The sequence below is a fragment of the Odontesthes bonariensis genome, chromosome 19, assembly GCF_027942865.1.
Source record: "Odontesthes bonariensis isolate fOdoBon6 chromosome 19, fOdoBon6.hap1, whole genome shotgun sequence".
Classification (NCBI taxonomy): Eukaryota; Metazoa; Chordata; class Actinopteri; order Atheriniformes; family Atherinopsidae; genus Odontesthes; species Odontesthes bonariensis.
The window spans coordinates 14,011,387-14,036,935 of NC_134524.1; the positions used below are offsets into that span (position 1 = coordinate 14,011,387).

A 25,549-nucleotide genomic window follows, 5' to 3' on the forward strand; every position below is an offset into this window, starting at 1 on the left:
CAGAATGTGGAGCACAAGAACATTGGAGGCTTTCCACAGAATTTTACTTCTTTATTTGTTCATTTATTTGGTTTTAGAAAGTAATCATAAAGTGATATTTTCAACATGGGTCTACAATCAATAGATTGAATGATTTATTACATCACCTTCAAATAGCCTAGTAGTCCAAGGTTGTAAAATTGTATTGTGGTGTGATGAAGAACTCTCCTGAGTTACTTGGTGGCTGCCTTACAGTAGTAGTCGAGGAAATTCCTGATTTTTTTCCAAACCATTTATTTGATTTGATTGGATTCATTTTGTTATTTCATGACACTGAAAATCAAATCTTTCATGAAGCCACATACACTGAGAAGTATGCCAGATTCTAAGAGACAAAATGAAGCTCAAAGCATTGGTGTTTCCTCTTCTAGGCTCCTTTATGCCCCTCATCCCTGAAAGATGAGTTTAGATGCAAACACATTCTCTCGGGTCCTGGTGTCTTATTTGAGGGGTTTGACGCTACTATCACAGGAATATTAAACAGAAAGTGAGCAGATCCAATGACATAAAATCTATAATAACAATAATGAATGTTTATCATGGCAATACTTAAATATGTAGACTGAGCATGCTCATAAGTCATTATTTAGATGTATCTTTTATAGCTCTATCAGATTGAATGATGGCAGCACACAAATTCAATGGTTAATCTTCTGCAAGAACAGAGCCGGAATGTCTGCATACTCTTGTTATAGGATGTAAATTAGGTTCAAAGGTGCTTTATAGGTGCTGACCATTTACAGTTTTCTCCATCAGACACACAATATTGAAAAATGTTCATAATTAAGCATTAAAATAATCGTGGTGCCCAACAAAGATTCAAAAGTAGAAAGTAATGTCAATTTCAGCATAGTTTAGGTAATCCTGACGTACCAATACGTGAAAACATTTCCATATGTCAGTACTCAGTAATGAATGATGTTAAGGTGTAAAAGCACGCCCACAAGTGCGTTACATCTCTTCATACATAAGCAACGTAGACTTTATTTGACACTGTAAAGTTTTCAGAGATGTGGAGGGGTTTCTTGGATCAGTGCTTCCAAACACAACAAGCACATATCACTCACACATGAAAATATAATAATAACAAGAAATATCACAAAAGACAAACTTGTAGAGACTGCATCTCCAAAAGGCAACTTTCTTTCAAAAGCAGAAGTCATGAACTCAAAATCAAAGACGTCCAGTAAAAGTGTACAAACTTAAAACATAGGCAGTAGTGTCCTTGTAATGATACTTGTATGTTCCAGAAGCCCTTAAACCTTTTTAATCTAAAACAAAAGAATCTCAGGTAAAATTAATACAGGGCTTTAACTTTGTGTAAGTTGTTTTTTTCAATGTAAAATCTAAGCATCCATCCATTTTCTAAACCTGCTTAATCCAATTCAGGGTCCATAAAAAATAAGAATCAAAAGAGACAAAATAAGTGCAATTTAAGTCTTCATTCAACTTTAGTATTTTCATTGTTAGCAACAAGAATAAAGAAATATATCATTCAACAATTACTTGTTTCAGTGTTTGAGCATCAATATCATATACATTTTGGGGAGGCTGTAGTGCTTGGTAGGAAAGACAGATAAATATATCTGTGTTTTTTCTAAAAGTTTTTTCCTTTTCAGTATTTGATATTCCTTAAAGGGGGCTGCACGGTGCTGTGGTGGTTAGCACTGTTCCCACACAGCAAGAAGGTGCCCTGTTTGAATCTCAGCCGGGGCTCTTCAGTGTGAAGTCTGCCCGTTCTCCCCGAGCATATGTGAACACAACCGTGTCATTACTGCTCCATCGCAAATGCTCTTCGACTTCACCTTCACTTTGAGTCAAAGACTTGAGACTCTTGAACTGGGACACCCAGATCCTCCACAGTGTTTGTGGACGCCATCACAAAGATGGTGCTGATGTCTTCTCTTTGAAACATTTCCTTCAGCGGTGTCTCGTCATTCCACCCTCGGCTCTTTGAAAACTTGTAAACACATCCAAAGAGATCAGGAAATAACACCAGGACGTCAGTTTGTGCTGCATCCTTAGCACTGTGGAGAAGAGTGACAGTACCAGAAAGATTATAGCTGGAATTGATGAAAACATTTTTTTGCAGTTTGCTGGTCTGAAGCATTCAAATGTGTGTTAACACATCTGCCAAGTGAGAAAGGCATCAGCTATACAGAAAATGACAACTTCAAGTTATCGCTGCTAAAATAGATTCTACAAGCTAATGAATCATGGTGTGATGCAATACGTGTTGTAGTTCATCTGAGGTACTATTTATCATTTCTAAAATGAGGTAAGAACCAGATTTGTTTTTATGTCAGATATATAAAACCGTAGAAGTGAAAGACGTTGTACTTACTTTTGACCGTTGACTGCACCTGATGTTTAATTTATCTCATTACTTAACAAATACCACTGTTGGAAACTTAACCCGACAGAGGTTTCTAATGTTGTTGCCGATCGATGTGATCACAATTACAGGCAAACAAAATCTGACTAAACTTATAACACACAAAAAGTACTAATCATGTCTGGCGGAACATTTTGTAACGCGTACAACCAGCTTTAGCAGTAAAAGCCTCCATCAGATGTTTCCTCCAGCTGCATAACACTGAGCAGGACTTTACAATTGCAGCAAACCTGTTTCAGAGGATCAATATTTCTGGGAAATCTTAGCTGAACAGATTCTAGAAAACTATATTGAAGGGATTTCATTCAGGAGTCTTACATGTGATCTTTGGTTGTTGCTTGTGGACTTGTTGGATCAAAAAACTGCTTACAGTGATGTGAATCCAGACCAGGATGTGAATCATTACTCAGTGTGTTAATAAAGACAACTGATTGTGTCGTATTAGTTCAGCCAGTTTGTAATATCTACATGTAGATAAATGTAGGGTGGTTGGTGAAATGCTCAGTAATTCAGTGATGTATTCTTAGACTTAATTATGATGAGAAGTGCTCTTGCCTATATGTCAAAAGACAAGATCACTCTGTTGTCTTTGAACAAGGTAATAATTATCCTTTCAGTGTCAATGAATGTTCAGACCACACTTAAATTTGAATTGAACTCACTAATGCTCGTGGAGATTGCGTACGAAGCGCAGTAGTCCAAGTGGGTTTTCAGGGTAGGTTTTGTTTTTGCTATCCATCTTCTGAACGAGCTCTTGTGGAAACTGTGTAAGAAAAAAAGAAAAATGATACTTTGTTCTGAAACCAAATTCCTGAGTTACGGCTGTTATGCTGCAGTCACCTTGTTTTTCCACAGCTTGAAGGATCCATCAGCAGCACATTTTTCTAAAGAATCAGTCACTTCCTGGTCAGCCTTTCGACAGTTTGCTGCCTCATCCCGGTTACCAACTTTTCTTAAGTAGTCAACTTTCCTGATTAAAAAAGGAAAAAATAAAGCAGTATGAGTCTTAAACAGAAGCGATAAATACAAAATATTTAACCAATTTGAACTAAAGCTACAAATATAAAAAATGATGGGTAACTTTGGTTTGGATTGATACAATTTCAGAGTTGAAGCTCAACATAACAACTCTATTAATGCTTTAATGACCAAAATTTAATGAATACGGTATTGTGAAAAAGTAAGAACACCTAGTTTCAAATATAAGGTTTAACATATCAGGATAACATCAAATATAATCTGGTCCTTAACAGGTCATAAAATGAGGTAAAGACAACGTCAGTTCAACAGCAACATGTGACATATTCCACTGTGTCATTATTTAACAAAAACTGAGCCAAAATGCTGAGGCAGTGTATGAAAAACAAAGTACATTCTTCCATACTGCTTCCATAGCAATTAAGAGCATACATAGAAGCACTTTACAGAAAATCAAATACACTTGATGAAGTGATAATAAGAGAACCGATCAATCAGTCAGTGTTTTCTCTTACTTTCCACAAGGCCAGAAGAAGGGATGACTCATGCATTTGTCCACTTTAAGTCTGTTCCTTGGATCTTTAACAATCATCTGCTCGATGAGATCCTTCGCCACCACATCTTCAACATGATCCAAACGGTACCTCCCATTGTAAATGTTGGACTCGCATTCAAAGGATTTTTTGCCGAAAGGATGGTGTCCTCCAGAGAGGATATAGTAAATCAGCATCCCTGCCACCTTAAATGTTAACATAACATTTTATCAGTTAAGCTTTTTTACACCATCTTGCTCAATATGTTTATGCAGCTGAAACACTCACCTGCACATCAGTGTTTGAGTTGTACGGTATGTTAGATTCTTCTTCTAAGGTCTCTGTGGCCATCCAACACTTAGTTCCTGCACTGGACGTGCGCAGGGTTGTTTGATCTTTTTTTAAACGTCTACTTATGCCAAAATCAGCTAATCTTGCCCTTCCCTTGACGTCTGTAGGAAAAATGATGACAAAAAAGTCATAAATATAATCAAAAATAAAGGGTAATTGATTACATGGTAAATGTTGGGTGGTAAACATAAATACTAAAGAGTTAATAATAAGATAATACTATGCAATTACAGATGTAATAACCAGGATGAACTCTGTTACTATGGGTATAGCTTTATGATATCATACTGAAACATATAAAGTATGTTAACAGGAAACCTAAAACAAAGGATATTTATAGAAAAAAACAGAAAAAAGGGGTTTAACTATTTTGTAATAGCATTGTTATATTGAGACAACAACGTGGGGACCTGCTTAAAATAAAAGATTTATATTGTGCAATGTTTGGATTTAAAATGGTGAAATTGTGACCTAAATGGTGTACAAACCAGACACTGATGGAATGATATTCACAATATTCTATAACACATTTAGTCGATCTCCAAACAAGAATATTTCTGAAAGTCAAACATTGCAAATCACCCCAAAAAAATGAGGCTGAAAGTCACGTTTTAAGTTTTCCATCTTGTTTCAGGGAAAAACTTTAAAATGAGATGTTTACTACTGTGGCTTGTTACCAAGAAACTCTTGTGTTTGGGTTTGTGTAGTAACCAGAGATAATTTACCTAAACGCGACAGAAAGTTACGTTTTATTTAATGGTGACAAAGTATGGTAGACAATTACCTGAAAACACTTGCAGTTGGTTCTAAGTAAAAACCCAGTAGAAAGTGATGCTTGCCCATTTACCCTGTAGCCAGTTTCTCAAGCTGTCACACTGGGGGAAGGTTTATTGGTTTTCCAATTTGATCAACTTATGAAAGAGAACGTGAAAATACAAAATAAAGGGCGATTTGGTAACACGTCACACAGTGAATTGGACAGCTTTACAACTCTGTACATTTGGTACGTGCTGCACACTTGAATGTTTTTAGAGAAAGATGTAATTCTGTTTTGTTACTGGTCATTCGTATTCTGTTCATTTCAAGGTCAAAGACGGGAACACTGGAGCGTGCTCAGAGCGACTAAGTCTGTTTGAGTTTAGTTAAACTCATATATGCAGGTATCATTTGATCCCCAAAACACATTATGTGGGTGCGCCAGTCCAGCTTTGAGAGCTTTGATTTTGTACAATGTCAGTTGGACTAAAATGTTTACGTGTGTGTAAAAAGTTTACGTTCCAATATAACTAATATGACTAAAAGTTAAATGTATAAATGCTGTTCATCTGAAATAAAAGCTGTAGCACACAGAATTATTTAGCTGGTGAGGAAAGTCGCGTATGACAGCGAACGTTTTTGAATTATAAATATAAGTATTTTGAAAAATAATGACAAAAACATGTACTGTCACCGTGGAGCTTATAAGTTTCTCTGGTAGAGTTTTGCAAATCTGTATGGATGGAGACGACCTTCTCTTGTAAACGGTGTTGTGTAGATCTGTTTGTTTTGGGAATGCAAGAGGGAAAAACTCAACACATCTACGTACGCCTGTTAAAGCCTTTTAATGTTAGCCGATTAAAATATTAGTACCTAAGGTTACCACAATATTGTTAAAATATTTTTTGTCGATGCCATTTTTTTCTGTTTGATTACTCTTTTAGTGCACTCTTGTCCCTATAAAAATAAATATCAATAAGATTACCCCAGTCACCATAGCGATATTAGTTTGTAGAGTGCCATGATGCATTTTCTGAATTTCACATTTTTTCTTACCAATCAAAACGTTCTGTGGTTTGAGATCACGGTGGATAATTTGAGGATTTTGACAGTGAAGGACCCTTAAACTGTCAAGAAACTCATAGACACGTTTCCATCTCATCAGCAGATCATCATCATTATCTCTGATGTATTCTTCCAAGGTGTATTCACAAAGTTGGAGAGCAAGATATCCAAAGTTTTGGTCCTCCACAGCATCAATGTATCTTACGATAGATGGATGATCAAGCTCTGGGAGTCGCAGGATTCCTTCCTCATTCTTCAGCACTTGATAGTTACATTTAGACATTCTCTTAATCGCAACTTCCGTGCCGTCATCCCTCAGCCCCAAAAAGACTTCAGTACCATCGCTTCCCTTCGCAATGCGGAATTCTGCATCATTCATATAAACAATGCTCCCAATTCTGGTTACTTTACTTTCATCAGTGCCAACCAGCTTCTCCAGTTTTTCCTTCCACCTCTTGCTGATTGGCAGCCATCTTCTTGTTCCCGATGAATCTGAGGTGTTTCGGGGTAATTCTTGTCCAGCTGACGTAGATCCTACAATAGAAAGCGATGCTATGGCATCAGCTGCAGCACTGTCAGATTCATCATTTGCCCCTTCTTGCCTCTCTTCTCTTTTTGTCTTTTTCTTCTTCTTTTTCTTCTTCTTTTTCCTGGGTTCAGGTAAGGCTGCATTTCCATCATATTCAGACCCTGGCTGAATACAATGACTTTTCAGACGTCTGAGCACTTCTTTCAGCTTATCATTGTTTCTCATATCTGCAGATATCTGTATGTCCTCAGGCACTGAAGTTATCCCCACTGATTTAAACATGTAAGCTGCATGTTCTACTGCAAGCAAGTTTCCAAATATGCCATATGTGTAGACCCTGATGTCAGAGGAGTGACGCTCATTTACAAAAGGAGCAACTGTTTTGCACAACTTCTCCATAAAGGATCTATCCCAGCCAAGAATGCCCTTTGTTTTCTGTGTCATCACATACAAAGTTTGCAGAACAGCTTCCCAAACATCCTGTCTCTCTTTCAAACAAAGCTGCTTCAGTAGATGGGGAACTATAGCCAGTGCTTGCTCATTTGGTATATCATCCATTGTGCAGAAAATGGCATACAAACTATCAACTGCCCTCTTTATATGTGTCTCCGGGATGCTTGCAAAACGACTGGCTGCACCTTCAACGTATGTGTTCAGATTTTCGGTTTCTTTCAGCCATTTAATACTTCCTTGGCAGTACTTTTCTTTACCTTGCCCAGTAACCGTGAACAGCAGTTCAATCATGGTCAAATGGGTCTGAGGATCCTCCAGTAACATGTTAAATGCTCTGAACACTTCCTCTGGTGATTTCTCTCGTACAGCAATCTCCAGATCCAAAAAGTGGCAGATTTTGGAGCACAGTTCATCTCCTTCAGATGCAAAGTTATGAATCTTCTGGGCTAATTTCTTTACGCAAATAAGATGCTGAGGGTCATCAGTAATAGGTAACAAAGTTACCTGAGCACCTTTGGAGAGAAGGAATTTCATAACATCCTCTCTGTCAAAGCCGGCAGCAACTTGCAGTGGTGTCATAACATTCCATCCGTTTGGGTTGTCTACAGTCAAGGTCGGAACGGCATTGAATAGTTCCTTCGCAAAAATAAGTGGCGCTTTGGATATGGACACATAATGCAGAGATGTGAAGCCTCTTTGGGAAGGATGATTTGGGTCCACTCCTTGACGAAGAAGGTAAGTGAAAATATCACGGCTGTGAGTTCCAACAGCAGCAATCAGTGGGGTTATATAGTCATTCCATTCTCTGCAGGGATAAACCTTATTAATGTTGTTGTCCCTCAGTAACTTCTTCAGCTTCTTCAGGTTGTTGTCAAGTATACACTGTATTACAGGATGTGTTTCTGTCGGCTGGGGGAATGTCACTTTAAACTGTGTGATGATATTCATTGTCTTGCTTCAGATAACCTGTGAGGAGATAAAATAATTAAATTGAGTGTTTGTATAAATGTGTGAGAAAGACAGTGCTTTGTAAATAAGGTTAAAAGGTGCTATATCAGTCAAAACCCTTTTAAACTGGCAGCGTAATTTTTTTACACTGACTTTGCAAACATGTTGAGCAGACCTACCTTTCACCATTATCTCTAATAAATCAGTTTCTTTTCACCCATCTCTCAGTGTCAGTCTGCTTTTGGGTCCCTCCCTGTGAGTATCGGCAGAAACAAGAGAAGCTGGTCATTAAAAATCTGTGATTTCTGTAATATTGCTTCTTTACAACGTCACAAACTCATTCAAGTGCCCCAAGAAAGCCGGTCGTCTACGAAAGACAAACGCAACAGAGGACAGGGTAATGTGGGGAATTTCAATGGGTAATCAGTTCAACACTGCAGCTGGAATCACTTGCCAGTTCAGAACTGAACAGGGTAAGGATCTGTCTCATCAAACAGTATCACAACGTTTAAGAGCATTTGGACTGAAAGCAAGTCCAAATGCCCAAAATTCAAATGACCAAATGCCCAAACAAATGACCAAACTTCTCATTAGCAGAATGAATCAAAAGGCAAGACTAACCTTTGCTCAGGAGCATGTTGTGTGGGTAAAGGAGAACTGGTACAAAAAATGAATAAATCAATAACATCAGCAGCTTTTTACCATCTAAAAAACATTGCCAGAATCAAAGAAATAGTGTCTAAACTACACTTAGACTAATCCATGCGTTTGTCTCCAGCAGGTTAGACTACTGTAACGGCCTGCTCACTGAGCTCTCTAAACGGAGTGTAAAAGAGCTGCAGTACATCCAGAACGCTGCTGCTCGAGTCCTGACAAGAACCAGGAAATACGACCATATTAGTCCAGTGCACTGGCTTCCTGTCGCTCAGAGAAAAGACTTTAAAACAGCTCTGCTTGTGTACAAGTCTCTTCATGGTCTCGCACCAAAGTACATCTCTGACATGTTAGAGCCATATGAACCAACTCGGGCTCTGAGAACCTCAGGGAGGGGTCTCCTGCTGGTGCCCAGAGTCAGGACTAAACAAGGTGAGGCTGCGTTTCAGTTTTATGCCCCTAAAATCTGGAACAGTCTTCCAGAAGATGTGAGATGGGCCTCAACTCTGACAATGGGCCTCATGCAAGAACATTTTCGTATTTTTATTCTACATTTCTCTTACTTTTTTCGTATGAAGGTCTCGTACGAACACGCCACGTCAGATTCAACAAACGCTCTTATCTTTGGAAAAAGTGTGTAAACGACCTGCGTAAATGATGAATCCCACCCGTGCGTATTTAAGTTCACGTGCACGAGGATAGTAGATTTGCATACTCCACGCCCAAAATGATACCATATAAGGCTGTGCTTCCTCGCTCCTGTGCCAGGAAGTGTTGAGTGTTGAGTCATGAGAATGTCATCAAGGCGCAAAAAGAACAACTTTAGGGGCTCTGAGATTGAAGTTCTGCTTTCGGAGATCCAGAAAGGAAAATCTGTCATTTTTAGCAGTGTCAGCAGTGGAATTACGGAACCTGCTAAACCGAAGAAATGAGAAGCAATTAGGAGTGCTGTTAATTCAATGTCACCTGTGGTTCGTAATGTCACCGAAATAAAAAAAAAGAAATGGTTTAATATGAAAATAGCCTGGGACACCCCCGATCTGTCTCCAATCTCCCTCTGAAAGGTTCCCGTGGCCAAAAATCCAAGGGTGGTGAGGACCTGGACGTGTGGTGGAATTGGGTTTGATCGGCGTGTTTTTCTGGAGTTGTGGCTCTAGCAAACTGCATATTTGCAGCAGCACAGTCCTTGGCAGTCTGAATCGCGATGTCAGCCATTCGTCTGTCTCCATGTGGATATCTACACATTCTCTTCTTAGAGCCTGACGCGCTAAGGCATCCAAAATTAGCAAGACAGCCGCTGGTTACACTTCCCATTGACCTTGTTATATACAGAGTCAAATTAAACCTTCAATTAGTGCATAATTTAAGTCAAACAGAATAATGTCAGCATCATTATGGGGTATAATGTATATATTTATTTATGTTTGCTTCAAAGTAATTAAATATACAATCCATTAATCAAGCAAACTTCATTTGAATAACAGCGGACTATTTTACGAAACTCCTACGACAGGCTAGCCTGGGAATTCCCATGCTGCTTTGCGCTCGATTTCATTCTCACTGCAAAGTCAGCCTGGAAACCACCGCCCTTATTTTTGCCAGAGTTTGGGAACCAATCACAGAACGGGGGGGGGCAGCAAGACGATGACGACGTCCATGCGCTACACCGAAGCTTGTAGAGTGTTAATCCAACATGACAGCGGACACAACGTTACCGTTCGATGCAGCCTTAGAAAGTGTTTCGGAGTAGATTCACCCTGGGGTCATTTGAACCGTGACATCCAGCCAAGTAGCCCACCCGAAGTTTTTCCGATATTGGCTGAACATCAGCTGAGTTACTGAGTTATCCCGAATAGCTTAGTACAAGCGCTAACGGACCCTGGCAGTATCTCCAAAATTACCACACTAAAATCATATGCCATGACACCAAACTTCTACAGTAGTACAAATATGGTCTGTACTCACAAAACGATGCATTTGGAAGTTTGTACATAGTCCAGGAGTTTATTATTATCATCAACACAAGCCTGATAGCTTTTCTGCTGCTAAAGCTTCGTTGACGTCACTTCTGGGAGCTGGGAGCTTCAAAGTAAGATGAGGGTTGATCTACTACTGTAGACAACAAAGCAAGGCTGCTCAATTTCTCCATTATCAAAATAAATTCACAACTCTACAACATAAAAAATCATGTAGAACATAGCATATAGGCCTACTTTGTTGTTAATTTAAGTAGCTTAGAGCGCAAGTTTGCTTTTATTTTCCATTTTTTTCTTCTTCCTCGTCGAATTTCTGTCGTCATCTGGTATAAGTGATACAATTGGCTATGAATCGCGCGCAAAGCAGCATGGGAAGAACCTGACGTCATTTGATAGACATTCGTAGCGCCCAATAAACGGCTCTAGGCATTCGTAAACCACGCCTCAAATACGAGAAAATGCACACCTAGTTCCCAGACCACCATCTCATCGAGATTGTGGACGCGTCAGCCAGGCTAACGACAGGCCTGGATCACTCGTAAATTCTGTTCGTACCTGAAAGACAACGTAAAATACGAAAGATTGGTGAATGCGCAAATTCTCTTAAATCACTCGTACAGACGATTTAAGAACAAATCTGTGCGAACGAACGGTTCTTGCAAGAGGCCCATTGTGTACGTCGTCAAACTGGGGAAAGACTGAACCCAAAGTGTGTTAAGAAGTCAGTGAGAGGTGCATGAGGAGTGTCATGGTTCGGGGAAGGTTTTCTGCAGCAGTAGTTGGGCCTCTTACACAGCTACATGCAGAGTGAATACAGAGATTTATCAGAACCTTCAAAACACCATTGTGATTTTTTGTAAAATAAAGTTTTTTGTTTTTTTTGTCTTCTCATAGCTGGTATAGCCACAATGACAATTCCTTCCAATGTTGGGCAATGGAGAATACATTATTTCTGAAAAAATCAAGTGTTCATAAATTGTTCTCTGATTTTGATCTCCAGTGTAGTTCACGGCACTGACTGACAGGTTTAGAAGCTGGAGCTTCTAACATGTTCAACGACACTCCCTATATGTCAGATCAATAATAACGAGCTATTCTGAATTTATTTCTGAAGACAGTGACACTCTTAGCAGGACAATAACAAGTAATAATCACCCAGTCCATTGTAACATCATCAGGGCCATCATATGAGAAAAATTAACAGTTTGGAATCTCTCCCATATTTACTGTGAGCTGAGAGAAGTTGTAATTACTGAAGTTGGACACAGAAATTGATCACTGATTCTAAATGGGAATAACGCCGATAATTAAGACTTTAATGCGAAGACCTGACAAAAATTCCCCATATTTCGCTCCATGTTTGTAATATAAACTTCTCCAAGTTGGTCTACTACTTGTCATAAACCCTAACGATTAAAACACGTCTAGAAACAGGAAGTGTTGGAGGGAAATACCTGAAAGTTCAGTCACACATTCTGTACTTCAACTGATCAGGAAAAAAAATCGTTGGTCGCAAAATGCATGAAGTAAACAACTATATTTATCAAACACATAGGTTAGATTATCTTTTACAATGAAAATAGTACAGTAAAGTAGATTGTCGCGACATCAACTTACAGCGTCTTAGAGCTGAGCATCTGTCCTCCGTCATAACTCAGCGCAGTGAGTCTTTTTTGCTTTGACTTTCTGCTCCTCCCAATGACATCAGCACGCACAGGAGCGCAGCGTTTAACTTGTACTTTGTGCGCTCAGTTTCGTTTCTCATTTAACACACAAGCGAACTTGAAAGTCTTCTGCCAGGGCTGTATGTTGGCAACACTTTATCGCTAAAACTGTCGGCTTGTGCTTGTGACTAGAAACTTCTGTGGAGTTAAAGCAATATAAAAACATTCTATGTCCATTAAGCACAGGGTCCAAACAGCGACATGCTGGAGAAGGCCAGGTTAGATAACAAAAGGAACATTGATACTGGGTGTATAAAAGACACTGCAAGGGCGGGGAATACAATAAAACAGGAGTCCGAAACATCCCAAACGACAAAGAGAGCTGGGGGAAAGATAACGAGGAACAGGAGAAAACGAGGAACACTGTCGAATAGCCTACGTGGGGGTGATAACTAATGAAATGCAGATGAAGGGCAAATTGAACAACAGAATGTGGAGCACAAGAACATTGGAGGCTTTCCACAGGATTTTACTTCTTTATTTGTTCATTTATTTGGTTTTAGAAAGTAATCATAAAGTGATATTTTCAACATGGGTCTACAATCAATAGATTGAATGATTTATTACATCACCTTCAAATAGCCCAGTCCAAGGTTGTAAAATTGTATTGTGGTATGATGAAGAACTCTCCTGAGTTACTTGGTGGCTGCCTTACAGTAGTAGTCGAGGAAATTCTTGTTTTTTTCCCAAACCATTTATTTGATTTGATTGGATTCATTTTGTTATTTCATGACACTGAAAATCAAATCTTTCATGAAGCCACATACACTGAGAAGTATGCCAGTTTCTGAGACACAAAATTAAGCTCAAAGCATTGGTGTTTCCTCTTCTAGGCTCCTTTATGCCCCTCATCCCTGAAAGATGAGTTTAGATGCAAACACATTCTCTCGGGTCCTGGTGTCTTATTTGAGGGGTTTGACGCTACTATCACAGGGATATTAAACAGAAAGTGAGCAGATCCAATGACATAAAATCTATAATAACAATAATGAATGTTTATCATGGCAATACTTAAATATGTAGACTGAGCATGCTCATAAGTCATTATTTAGATGTATCTTTTATAGCTCTATCAGATTGAATGATGGCAGCTCACAAATTCAATGGTTAATCTTCTGCAAGAACAGAGCCAGAATGTCTGCATACTCTTGTTATAGGATGTAAATTAGGTTCAAAGGTGCTTTATAGGTGCTGACCATTTACAGTTTTCTCCATCAGACACACAACATTGAAAAATGTTCATAATTAAGCATTAAAATAATCGTGGTGCCCAACAAAGATTCAAAAGTAGAAAGTAATGCCAATTTCAGCATAGCTTAGGTAATCCTGACGTACCAATACGTGAAAACATTTCCATATGTCAGTACTCAGTAATGAATGATGTTAAGGTGTAAAAGCACGCCCACAAGTGGGTTACATCTCGTCATACATAAGCAACGTAGACTTTATTTGACACTGTAGAGTATTCAGAGATGTGGAGGGGTTTCTTGGGATCAGTGCTTCCAAACACAACAAGCACATATCACTCACACATGAAATTATAATAATAACAAGAAATACCTGAAAAGACCGACTTGTAGAGACTGCATCTCCAAAAGGCAACTTTCTTTCAAAAGCAGAAGTCATGAACTCAAAATCAAAGACGCCCAGTAAAAGTGTACAAACTTAAAAAATAGACAGTAAAGTCCTTGTAATGATACTTGTATGTTCCAGAAGCCCTTAAACCTTTTTAATCTAAAACAAAAGAATCTAAGGTAAAATTAATACAGGGCTTTAACTTTGTGTAAGTTGGTTTCTCAATGTAAAATCTAAGCATCCATCCATCCATTTTCTAAACCTGCTTAATCCAATTCAGGGTCCATAAAAAACAAGAATCAAAAGAGATAAAATAAGTGCAAGTTAAGTATTCGTTCAACTTTAGTATTTTCATTGTTAGCAACAAGAATAAAGACATATATCATTCAACAATGACCTGTTTCAGTGTTTGAGCATCAATATCATATACATTTTGGGGAGGCTGTAGTGCTTGGTAGGAAAGACAGATAAATATATCTGTGTTTTTTCTAAAAGTTTTTTCCTTTTCAGTATTTGATATTCCTTAAAGGGGGCTGCACGGTGCTGTGGTGGTTAGCACTGTTCCCACACAGCAAGAAGGTGCCCTGTTTGAACCTCAGCCGGGGCTCTTCAGTGTGAAGTCTGCCCGTTCTCCCCGAGCATATGTGAACACAACCGTGTCATTACTGCTCCATCGCAAATGCTCTTCGACTTCACCTTCACTTTGAGTCAAAGACTTGAGACTCTTGAACTGGGACACCCAGATCCTCCACAGTGTTTGTGGATGCCATCACAAAGATGGTGCTGATGTCTTCTCTTTGAAACATTTCCTTCAGCGGTGTCTCGTCATTCCACCCTCGGCTCTTTGAAAACTTGTAAACACATCCAAAGAGATCAGGAAATAACACCAGGACGTCAGTTTGTGCTGCATCCTTAGCACTGTGGAGAAGAGTGACAGTACCAGAAAGATTATAGCTGGAATTATTGAAAACATTTTTTTGCAGTTTGCTGGTCTGAAAGCATTCGAATGTGTGTTAACACATCTGCCAAGTGAGAAAGGCATCAGCTATACAGAAAATGACAACTTCCAGTTATCGCTGCTAAAATAGATTCTACAAGCTAATGAATCATGGTGTGGAATTTCAGACTTTTTTTCTGAGTTTTAGCGGAGTACTTGTTAAATGAATCATGACATGATGCAATACGTGTTGTAGTTCATCTGAGGTACTATTTATCATTTCTAAAATGAGGTAAGAACCAGATTTGTTTTTATGTCAGATATATAAAACCGTAGAAGTGAAAGAGGTTGTACTTACTTTAGACCTTTGACTGCACCTGATGTTTAATTTATCTCATTACTTAACAAACACCACTGTTAGAAACTTAACCCCACAGAGGTTTCTAATGTTGTTGCCCATCGATGTGATCACAATTTCAGGCAAACAAAATCTGACTAAACTTATAACACACAAAAAGTACTAATCATGTCAGGCAGAACATTTTGTAACGCGTACAACCAGCTTTAGCAGCAAAAGCCTCCACCAGATGTTTCCTCCAGCTGCACAACACTGAGGAGGACTTTACAGTTGCAGCAAACCTGTTTCAGTGGATCCATATTTCTGGGAAATCTTAGCTGAACAGATTCTAGAAAACTATATTGAAGGGATTTCATTCAGGAGTCTTACATGTGATCTTTGGTTGTTGCTTGTGGACTTGTTGCATCAAAAAACAGCTTACAGTGATGTGAATCCAGACCAGGATGTGAATCATTACTCAGTGTGTTAATAAAGACAGCTGATTGTGTCGTATTAGTTCAGCCAGTTTGTAATATCTACATGTAGATAAATGTAGGGTGGTTGGTGAAATGCTCAGTAATTCAGTGATGTATTCTTAGACTTAATTATTATGAGAAGTGCTCTTGCCTATATGTCAAAAGACAAGATCACTCTGTTGTCTTTGAACAAGGTAATAATTATCCTTTCAGTGTCAATGAATTTTCAGACCACGCTTAAATTTGAATTGAACTCACTAATGCTCGTGGAGATTGCGTACGAAGCGCAGTAGTCCAAGTGTGTTTTCAGGGTAGGTTTTGTTTTTGCCATCCATCTTCTGAACGAGCTCTTGTGGAAACTGTGTAAGAAAAAAAGAAAAATGATACTTTGTTCTGAAACCAAATTCCTGAGTTACGGCTGTTATGCTGCAGTCACCTTGTTTTTCCACAGCTTGAAGGATCCATCAGCAGCACATTTTTCTAAAGAATCAGTCACTTCCTGGTCAGCCTTTCGACAGTTTGCTGCCTCATTCCGGTTACCAACTTTTCTTAAGTAGTCAACTTTCCTGATTAAAAAAGAAAAAATAAAGCAGTATGAGTCTTAAACAGAAGCGATAAATACAAAAAATTTAACCAATTTGAACTAAAGCTACAAATATAAAAAATGATGGGTAACTTTGGTTTGGATTGATACAATTTCAGAGTTGAAGCTCAACATAACAACTCTATTAATGCTTTAATGACCAAAATTTAATGAATACAGTATTGTGAAAAAGTAAGAACACCCAGTTTCAATTATAAGGTTTAACATATCAGGATAACATCAGATATAATCTGGTCCTTAACAGGTCATAAAATTAGGTAAAGACAACGTCAGTTCAACAGCAACATATGACATATTCCACTGTGTCATTATTTAACAAAAACTGAGCCAAAATGCTGAGGCAGTGTATGAAAAACAAAGTACATTCTTCCATACTGCTTCCATAGCAATTAAAGGGATAGTTCGCCTCTTTTGACATGAAACTGTATGACATCCCATATAGCAATATCATTTATGAACATTGACTTACCCCCGCTGCGTCCTGTGAGCCGAATCCCAGCTGAGTTTTGCGTTCCACGAAGGTAGTCCGGCTAGTTGGCTGGGGTCAAAAAAATAAAGCGTTTTGCTTCTCAAAAAAATATCCGTTCAAAAGAGTAATACATTTGCATCACAAAATGTTGTCTAGGAAAAAGTCAGACCTCGCTTCACTTGGCGCTATTTTTGCCTCCCTTGATATCAATGCGTCCAATGTAAAACTGTGCAGACCGAAGAGCAGACCCAGCAGTCCCCTGCTTCCGAGCAGTAAACACCGTAACAGGTGCGGCTATCGCTAGGTGGCTAGGGAGTGCTCGGTTTGCTCTTCGGTCTGCACTGTTTTACATTGGACGCATTGATATCAAGGGAGGCAAAAATAGCGCCAAGCGAAGCGAGGTCTGACTTTTTCCTGGACAACATTTTGTGATGCAAATGTATTACTCTTTTGAACGGATATTTTTTTGAGAAGCAAAACGCTTTATTTTTTTGACCCCAGCCAACTAGCCGGACTACCTTCGTGGAACGCAAAACTCAGCTGGGATTCGGCTCACAGGACGCAGCGGGGGGTAAGTAAATGTTCATAAATGATATTGCTATATGGGATGTCATACAGCTTCATGTCAAAAAAGGCGAACCATCCCTTTAAGAGCATACATAGAAGCACTTTACAGCAAATCAAATACACTTAATGAAGTGATAATAAGAGAACCGATCAATCAGTCAGTGTTTTCTCTTACTTTCCACAAGGCCAGAAGAAGGGATGACTCATGCATTTGTCCACTTTAAGTCTGTTCCTTGGATCTTTAACAATCATCTGCTCGATGAGATCCTTCGCCACCACATCTTCAACATGATCCAAACGGTACCTCCCATTGTAAATGTTGGACTCGCATTCAAAGGATTTTTTGCCGAAAGGATGGTGTCCTCCAGAGAGGATATAGTAAATCAGCATCCCTGCCACCTTAAATGTTAACATAACATTTTATCAGTTAAGCTTTTTTACACCACCTTACTCAATATGTTTATGCAGCTGAAACACTCACCTGTACATCAGTGTTTGACTTGTACGGTATGCTAGATTCTTCTTCTAAGGTCTCTGTGGCCATCCAACACTTAGTTCCTGCACTGGACGTGCGCAGGGTTGTTTGATCTTTTTTTAAACGTCTACTTATGCCAAAATCAGCTAATCTTGCCCTTCCCTTGACGTCTGTAGGAAAAATGATGACAAAAAAGTCATAAATATAATCAAAAATAAAGGGTAATTGATTACATGGTAAATGTTGGGTGGTAAACATAAATACTAAAGAGTTAATAATAAGATAATACTATGCAATTACAGATGTAATAACCAGGATGAACCCTGTTACTATGGGTATAGCTTTATGATATCATACTGAAACATATAAAGTATGTTAACAGGAAACCTAAAACAAAGGATATTTATGGAAAAACACAGAAAAAAGGGGTTTAACTATTTTGTAATAGCATTGTTATACTGAGACAACAACGAGGGGACCTGCTTAAAATAAAAGATTTATATTGTGCAATGTTTGGATTTAAAATGGGTGAAATTGTGACCTAAATGGTGTACAATCCAGACACTGATGGAATGATATTCACAATATTCTATAACACATTTAGTCGACCTCAAAACAAGAATACTTTTGAAAGTCAAACATTGCAAATCACCCAAAAAAATTAGTCTGAAAGTCACGTTTTAAGTTTTCCATCTTGTTTCAGGGAAAAACTTTAAAATGAGATGTTTACTACTGTGCCTTTTTACCAAGAAACACTTGTGTTTGGGTTTGTGTAGTAACCAGAGATAATTTACCTAAAAGCGACAGAAAGTTAAGTTTTATTTAATGGTGACAAAGTATGGTAGACAATTACCTGAAAAGACTTGCAGTTGGTTAAACCCAGTAGAAAGTGACGCTTGCTCATTTACCCTGTAGCCAGTTTCTTAAGCTGTCACACTGGGAGAAGGTTTATTGGTTTTCCAATTTGATCAACTTATGAAAGAGGACGTGAAAATACAAAATAAAGGGCGATTTGGTAACACGTCACACGGTGAATTGGACAGCTTTACAACTCTGTACATTTGGTACGTGCTGCACACTTGAATGTTTTTAGAGAAAGATGTTATTCTGTTTTGTTACTGGTCATTCGTATTCTGTTCATTTCAAGGTCAAAGACGGGAACACTGGAGCGTGCTCAGAGCGACTAAGTCTGTTTAAGTTTAGTTAAACTCATATATGCAGGTGTCATTTGATCCCCAAAACACATTATGTGGGTGCGCCAGTCCAGCTTTGAGAGCTTTGATTTTGTACAATTTCAGATGGACTGAAATGTTTACGTTCCAATATAACTAATAGACTAAAAGTTCTATATAAATGCTGTTCACCTGAAATAAAAGCTGTAGCACACAGAATTATTTAGCTGGTGAGGAAAGTCGCATATGACAGCGAACGTTTTTGAATTATAAATATAAGTATTTTGAAAAATAATAATAAAAACATGTACTGTCACTGTGGAGCTTATAAGTTTCTTTGGTAGAGTTTTGCAAAGCTTTATATCTGTATGGGTTTTTCTTACCAATCAAAACGTTCTGTGGTTTGAGATCACGGTGGAGAATTTGAGGATTTTGACAGTGAAGGACCCTTAAACTGTCAAGAAACTCATAGACAAGTTTCCATCTCATCGGCAGACCATCATCATTATCTCTGATGTATTCTTCCAAGGTGTATTCACAAAGTTGGAGAGCAAGATATCCAAAGTTTTGGTCCTCCACAGCATCAATGTATCTTACGATAGATGGATGATCAAGCTCTGGGAGTCGCAGGATTCCTTCCTCATTCTTCAGCACTTGATAGTTACATTTAGACATTCTCTTAAGCGCAACTTCCGTGCCGTCATCCCTCAGCCCCAAAAAGACTTCAGTACCATCGCTTCCCTTTGCAATGCGGAATTCTGCATCGTTCATATAAACAATGCTCCCAATTCTGGTTACTTTACTTTCATCAGTGCCAACCAGCTTCTCCAGTTTTTCCTTCCACCTCTTGCTGATTGGCAGCCATCTTCTTGTTCCCGATGAATCTGAGGTGTTTCGGGGTAATTCTTGTCCAGCTGACGTAGATCCTACAATAGAAAGCGATGCTATGGCATCAGCTGCAGCACTGTCAGATTCATCTTTTGCATCTTCTTGCCTCTCTTCTCTTTTTGTCTTTTTCTTCTTATTTTTCTTCTTCTTTTTCCTGGGTTCAGGTAAGGCTGCATTTCCATCACATTCAGACCCTGGCTGAATACAATGACTTTTCAGACGTCTGAGCACTTCTTTCAGCTTGTCATTGGTTGTCAAAGCTGCAGATATCAGTATGTCCTCAGGCACTGAAGTTATCCCCACTGATTTAAACATGTAAGCTGCATGTTCTACTGCAAGCAAGTTTCCAAATATGCCATATGTGTAGACCCTGATGTCAGAGAAGTGATGCTCATTTACAAAAGGAGCAACTGTTTTACACAACTTCTCCATAAAGGATCTATCCCAGCCAAGAATGCCCTTTGTTTTCTGTGTCATCACATATAAAGTTTGCAGAACAGCTTCCCAAACATCCTGTCTCTCTTTCAAACAAAGCTGCTTCAGTAGATGGGGAACTATAGCCAGCGCTTGCTCATTTGGTATATCATCCATCGTGCAGAAAATGGCATACAAACTATCAACTGCCCTCTTTATATGTGTCTCCGGGATGCTTGCAAAACGACTGGCTGCACCTTCAACGTATGTGTTCAGATTTTCGGTTTCTTTCAGCCATTTAATACTTCCTTGGCAGTACTTTTCTTTACCTTGCCCAGTAACCGTGAACAGCACTTCAATCATGGTCAAATGGGTCTGAGGATCCTCCAGTAACATGTGACTGTGAAACGCTCTGAACACTTCCTCTGGTGATTTCTCTCGTACAGCAATCTCCATGTCCAAAAAGTGGCGGATTTTGGAGCACAGTTCATCTCCTTCAGATGCAAAGTTATGAATCTTCTGGGCTAATTTCTTTACGTCAGTAAGATGCTGAGGGTCAGTTATAGGTAACAAAGTTACCTGAGCACCTTTCGAGAGAAGGAATTTCATAACATCCTCTCTGTCATGGACGGCAGCAACACACAGTGGTGTCAAGACATTCCATCCGTTTAGATTGTCTCCGGCATTGAACAGTTCCTTCGCAAAAATAAGTGGCGCTTTGGATATGGACACATAATGCAGAGATGTGAAGCCTCTTTGGGAAGGATGATTTGGGTCCACTCCTTGACGAAGAAGGTAAGTGAAAATATCACGGCTGTGAGTTGCAACAGCAGCAATCAGTGGGGTTATATAGTCATTCCATTCTCTGCAGGGATAAACCTCATTAATGTCGTTGTCCCTCAGTAACTTCTTCAGCTTCTTCAGGTTGTTGTCAAGTATACACTGTATTACAGGATGTGTTTCTGTCGGCTGGGGGAATGTCACTTTAAACTGTGTGATGATATTCATTTTCTTGCTTCAGATAACCTGTGAGGAGATACAGTCATCACATTATTGTCACATAATTCAGTGCCGCTTTACAAATAAAACAAACATCCGAGCAGCTAATATAAGCACGGAAGCTCTGAGGTGCTTTGTGTTTGTTGATTTCTTTTTTCAAAAAAAGCACATTTTAAATGTTGAAAAGCAGACTCTTATTTCTTTCACTTTGGTAGACAGTACTGATTGAAAGTCTTGGGCTACCCTTATTTCTTTATATATTGCCAGGAAGATGGGAAATAGGTGCAGCTTTATTGAAAAGTACAAATATAAATGGAAATACAGTCAGTAAGAATTAAAAAAATAGAGTTTGTAAAATTCTAATTTGCTTGACGGTAAAGAGTTGATATGAGCACCTTCATTCTTCAACGTAGCCTGATCCCTCTGCGACACGTTTTCTTTTAATATCTTTTTAGTAGGTAAAAAGGAATAGTTCTTGAAGGACATCCCAAAGCTCTTTGGATTTTGGCTGCCTTTTGTTCTGTTCTCTGTCAAGATGATCCCACACTGCTTCAATAATATTGAGGTCTGGGTTCTGGGGAGGATTCATCCCTCCATAAGACCTGTTGCCACTGATTTTCAGTCCACTTCTTGTATCATTTGGATCAACTGATGGTCCAGATGCATCTCTCAGGGTTATGTGTCAGGCTGGATTTTTTTTTTCTCCCTATTTCTTCAGCACATCACTTTCAGATACTGGTAATCTGCTGTAATAGGCCTGCCACTTCTTCTGTTGTCGGCTAATAGGTCTTTGGGAACTATACTGTTGGAATAGGCTATTTCATTCCTTAAGAAACTGTGTTATCCAAAAGAAATTGGATCAAATAATGTGTCTTAGCGACACACTTAGGTTGCTACGAACAAAGTGCCTGAAGACACAATTCCAAAATGGTTCTTTGCCACGTTGTGCGTTGACACAACTGGTCCATCCCTTGAGTTAGGCACCTTTTCTATAGTTGGATAGTTCAAAATTGGCTTAACAAACAAATGAAAACACACAGACAATTCATAGAAAATGGTGAGGTACAAAAATGACAGCCAATGTCCAAAGAAATGATCACAAGAAATACATGCACAGAATCAAGCGCTCTATGTCAACACAAATAACATCACAACATTTTAATTGTGATAACAATAAGCTTAGATAAAGCAGCAGGGGCGTCGAGATTCGTTCAGCCCCGAATCTCTCTGGACTGACATAGAGACCAATAAAAGAAGCGGGAGAGTATTTATTTTACGTTTGCATCGGTAAAGTTTAATGTTCCTGTTGCATTTGAATGTACCGCACAGTTCGTATGACCCCACGTGGGGAGTGCCTCAACAGCCAATCAGGGGCTACGCAGGCCACGTTCAGCCCCTCAGCTCGGAGGTGAACTGCAGGCGCGCGACTTTTACATTATTTTCTGACCTTAACCAGAGAAGTAAAGCGCAGCTACTTGTGAAAAGGACAGAAAAAGGAGAAAAATCCCGAGTTACACTGAAAGAAAGTCAGAGCACATACAGATTGGAAGTCCGGAGACAAGTACGTCGGTAAGACGAGTCGAATTGAATGCGTTGGATACGGCTTGACGTGCCGGAATAGTGGACGCCTACCGTCAGTTATCAAAATAAAGGCTTGTTAACGCTTACCGTCGTCCATGCTAATGCTAGCTCTGTGTCTAACAGGCTAACACTCACCTGTCACCTGTAGATCCGCTGCAAGCTCTGTGTCTAACAGGCTAACCACTCACCTGTCACCTGTAGAGCCGCTGCAAGCTCTGTGGCTAACAGGCTAACACTCACCTGTCACCTGTAGAGCCGCTGCAAGCTCTGTGGCTAACAGGCTAACACTCACCTGTCACCTGTAGAGCCGCTGCAAGCTCTGTGGCTAACAGGCTAACCACTCACCTGTCATCTGTAGAGCCGCTGCAAGCTCCGATATCGGCGTACTTTGAAATACAGAGAGCAACGGTGAGAAACTTGTCTTTTTAGCTGCTCTGAGGCTATTTTTCTGTTGTTTCTCGGTGTGCTAAAGAAAGTTGTGGTGATATAAAAGTCTATGAGAGTGAACTGAGGTTGTTAATGGTGTGATATTTTGGAACTTGTGTGTATTGAGTCTTTTATTTTATGCCGATATACATAGACATATATTTAAGGGGAAGTTGTTTTGTTTTCCTAATGCCAATTTAAAAGGAAAAAGAAAGCAATTTGATATGTCATGATGAATGTAAAAGAAGCAGTAGGGCTACTCGTGAACTCCGAGATGTGGCCCCCTAGTGGCCAAAGCTGAACTCTTACTTGTGTAGCAGCTGGTCATGAAGTGTGTTAAATTTTCATTTTAACACCCCCTTTTTTATTTTTTTTTTCCCGGGGGAGAAACCCCCGGACCCCCGTTAAAAATTATTTTCATGTCTGGACTACAGCCCCGAATGTTTGCTCAAGCTACAGACGCCCCTGTACAGCAGTGTTAAGAGTTGAGTCCTGTGAATATAGTGTAAAGCTTATGTAAAGCATGTTAGTCTGCTCTATAGCTAATCATAATTCCTAAAAAGGGGCGATTAAATGTTGGTGGGAGACCGTTTGAAAGGGGGGACAAAAATCCAACGCCACATCAGCTGTTCCCACGGATCAACCTTCAAATGATCAGTAAAAGTGCCCGTTTTGACTCCAAATGCTAACACTGAAGGGGTCTGCCATACTTCGCTTTTCTAAAGCCATACATTTCCATGGCAATCGCTAATGTCGAAAGAGCAACTTACAGCGTTGAGGTTGGGATCTGTCGCTGGCACCTTGTCACGCTGTTCCGTACTCGGTCACTCTTATCAGCGTCTAGTCTTTCGTCCTGCTCCGCCCAATTTACATCAGCAGTGTTGCCAGATCTCCTAACAAAAACAAGCACTGGGATCCACGAGAACAACACCCAAAGCAGAGCAGTTGGGTGCAAAGTAAACCAAAAAAATGTGAAAGATCGCGTTGCCTCGGTTAAGGCAGCAATAGTCTGCTCCGTGACAGGGAAGTCCACGCATTTGTATTTTTGTTAAAGTGAAAGGAGGCCCATTTCCGATTCTTATTCGTCAACTCGTTAACATATTCTTTGCTTGGCAAAAATAATAACAATTACACATTCTTTGAAAGCATTATAACTGAATACATTTCAATTACATTTATGCAGTGAAATGCATGGCGCAGGTGGCACTGGGGACGGACCCCCCCTCCCCCTATCACGTCTGTACTTAAGGCGGCAAACATCGTCGATAAAACCAATGATTAATGTCCCGTTACTTGACTAATTTACATTGCAGCGTTTTTTTTTACGTTGCATTGAGAGCCCGGCGTTTGTTTGCTAGAGTTAATGATGCGTCCCAGTTGTACCCGGATGTCGGAATTTCCTAGATCCAATGCAGATTTTTTTATCTGAACAAGTCGGATTAATTTTACCAGCCCTACATAGAATTCATGCCATCTCCTACTCACGTAAACAGTAGTTACATGCTTTTTAGTGTGTTTGTAAGGCTGGGATGCGCTGGGAGTACTCAACTTTGGGGTCACATTATTCCGAGCTCCAAGTTCCGAGTTTCATTGTACATGAACGCACCAAAGGGACGACTGTCCCTCCCCAGGGTCCTAAAGAGGAACGGGTTCTGTTCACACACACACAAACGTTTAAATAAAACGCATTTTTGCGTAAAGCATGACGTTTTGGTGGGTGATTGGTATTCCAGACAGTTTCATAATGTATGTTAATGATGTTAATGATGTTAATCAGGAAGGCCTTTGTTTAACAATGTTCTTTGTTGTTTACCCATGATTTCAAATAATTCTACAATGGCTTTTTAGTGCAAACTATAATTGTCCCATTGGGTATTACAAAAGTAACTACTTGAGCGCCAGTTAATGGCCAAATTACCCAAAAATAAATTCTTGAGTTGAAATCATTTGTTGACAGCTTGGTCCTCCCAGTTCAAAAATCCCATCTGCGCCCCAGGTGAAATGCAAAGTACAGTCTTTGCCCCCCAAATAAAGAGGACTGGGTGTAAAACAGCACTGCATGGAGATGCATCAGCCGTCTGAAATACAAGTAAACCCTTACAATTTGCGGACTTGGCAACTCTGATCTGCACAGCATATTCTGTCCCATCTAACTGTACTTTACTGTTTGCCCTCAGCATTGCCTTTCAGGGTTCGTACAGGCCGTCCTCCCCTCTATACAGTCGCCA

The 25,549-nt window shown here is 39.5% G+C and overlaps 2 protein-coding genes across 3 annotated transcripts; both read right to left on the reverse strand.

Annotated features, from left to right (window-relative positions):
- Positions 1–46: 46 nt before the first annotated feature.
- Positions 47–12,367, reverse strand: LOC142369051 (uncharacterized). Of its 2 annotated transcripts, XM_075451281.1 has the most exons (8): positions 12,295–12,340; positions 8,227–8,300; positions 6,109–8,065; positions 4,234–4,397; positions 3,928–4,151; positions 3,275–3,404; positions 3,097–3,197; positions 47–2,066 (listed from the first exon to the last, which is right to left on the reverse strand). In XM_075451281.1, the coding sequence occupies exons 3-8, from the start codon at positions 8,045–8,047 to the stop codon at positions 1,847–1,849; spliced, it is 2,778 nt and encodes a 925-aa protein (XP_075307396.1). In that variant the 5' UTR covers positions 8,048–8,065; positions 8,227–8,300; positions 12,295–12,340; the 3' UTR covers positions 47–1,846. The 2 variants fall into 2 exon arrangements, with proteins under 2 accessions (XP_075307396.1, XP_075307397.1); XM_075451282.1 differs by lacking the exon at positions 8,227–8,300 and having other exon boundaries at positions 12,295–12,367.
- Positions 12,368–13,821: 1,454 nt separating this feature from the next.
- Positions 13,822–24,823, reverse strand: LOC142368562 (uncharacterized). Its single transcript, XM_075450768.1, has 7 exons — positions 24,092–24,823; positions 19,397–21,341; positions 17,848–18,011; positions 17,542–17,765; positions 16,163–16,292; positions 15,985–16,085; positions 13,822–14,894 (listed from the first exon to the last, which is right to left on the reverse strand). Exons 2-7 carry the CDS (start codon positions 21,321–21,323, stop codon positions 14,675–14,677), a joined length of 2,766 nt encoding a protein of 921 aa, XP_075306883.1. The 5' UTR covers positions 21,324–21,341; positions 24,092–24,823; the 3' UTR covers positions 13,822–14,674.
- Positions 24,824–25,549: the final 726 nt, after the last annotated feature.

Bases quoted from the DNA above. Each gene is read 5' to 3' on its own strand.
- LOC142369051 (XM_075451282.1), bottom strand. From the start codon at position 8,047: ATGAATATCATCACACAGTTTAAAGTGACATTCCCCCAGCCGACAGAA. The intron at 3,405-3,927 runs GTAAGAGAAAAC...TTTTTTAATCAG, and splicing joins TTCTTCTGGCCTTGTGGAAA to GAAAGTTGACTACTTAAGAA. The intron at 2,067-3,096 runs GTGAGTTCAATT...TCTTCTCCACAG, and splicing joins CGCAATCTCCACGAGCATTA to TGCTAAGGATGCAGCACAAA.
- LOC142368562 (XM_075450768.1), bottom strand. From the start codon at position 21,323: ATGAATATCATCACACAGTTTAAAGTGACATTCCCCCAGCCGACAGAA. The intron at 16,293-17,541 runs GTAAGAGAAAAC...TTTTTTAATCAG, and splicing joins TTCTTCTGGCCTTGTGGAAA to GAAAGTTGACTACTTAAGAA. The intron at 14,895-15,984 runs GTGAGTTCAATT...TCTTCTCCACAG, and splicing joins CGCAATCTCCACGAGCATTA to TGCTAAGGATGCAGCACAAA.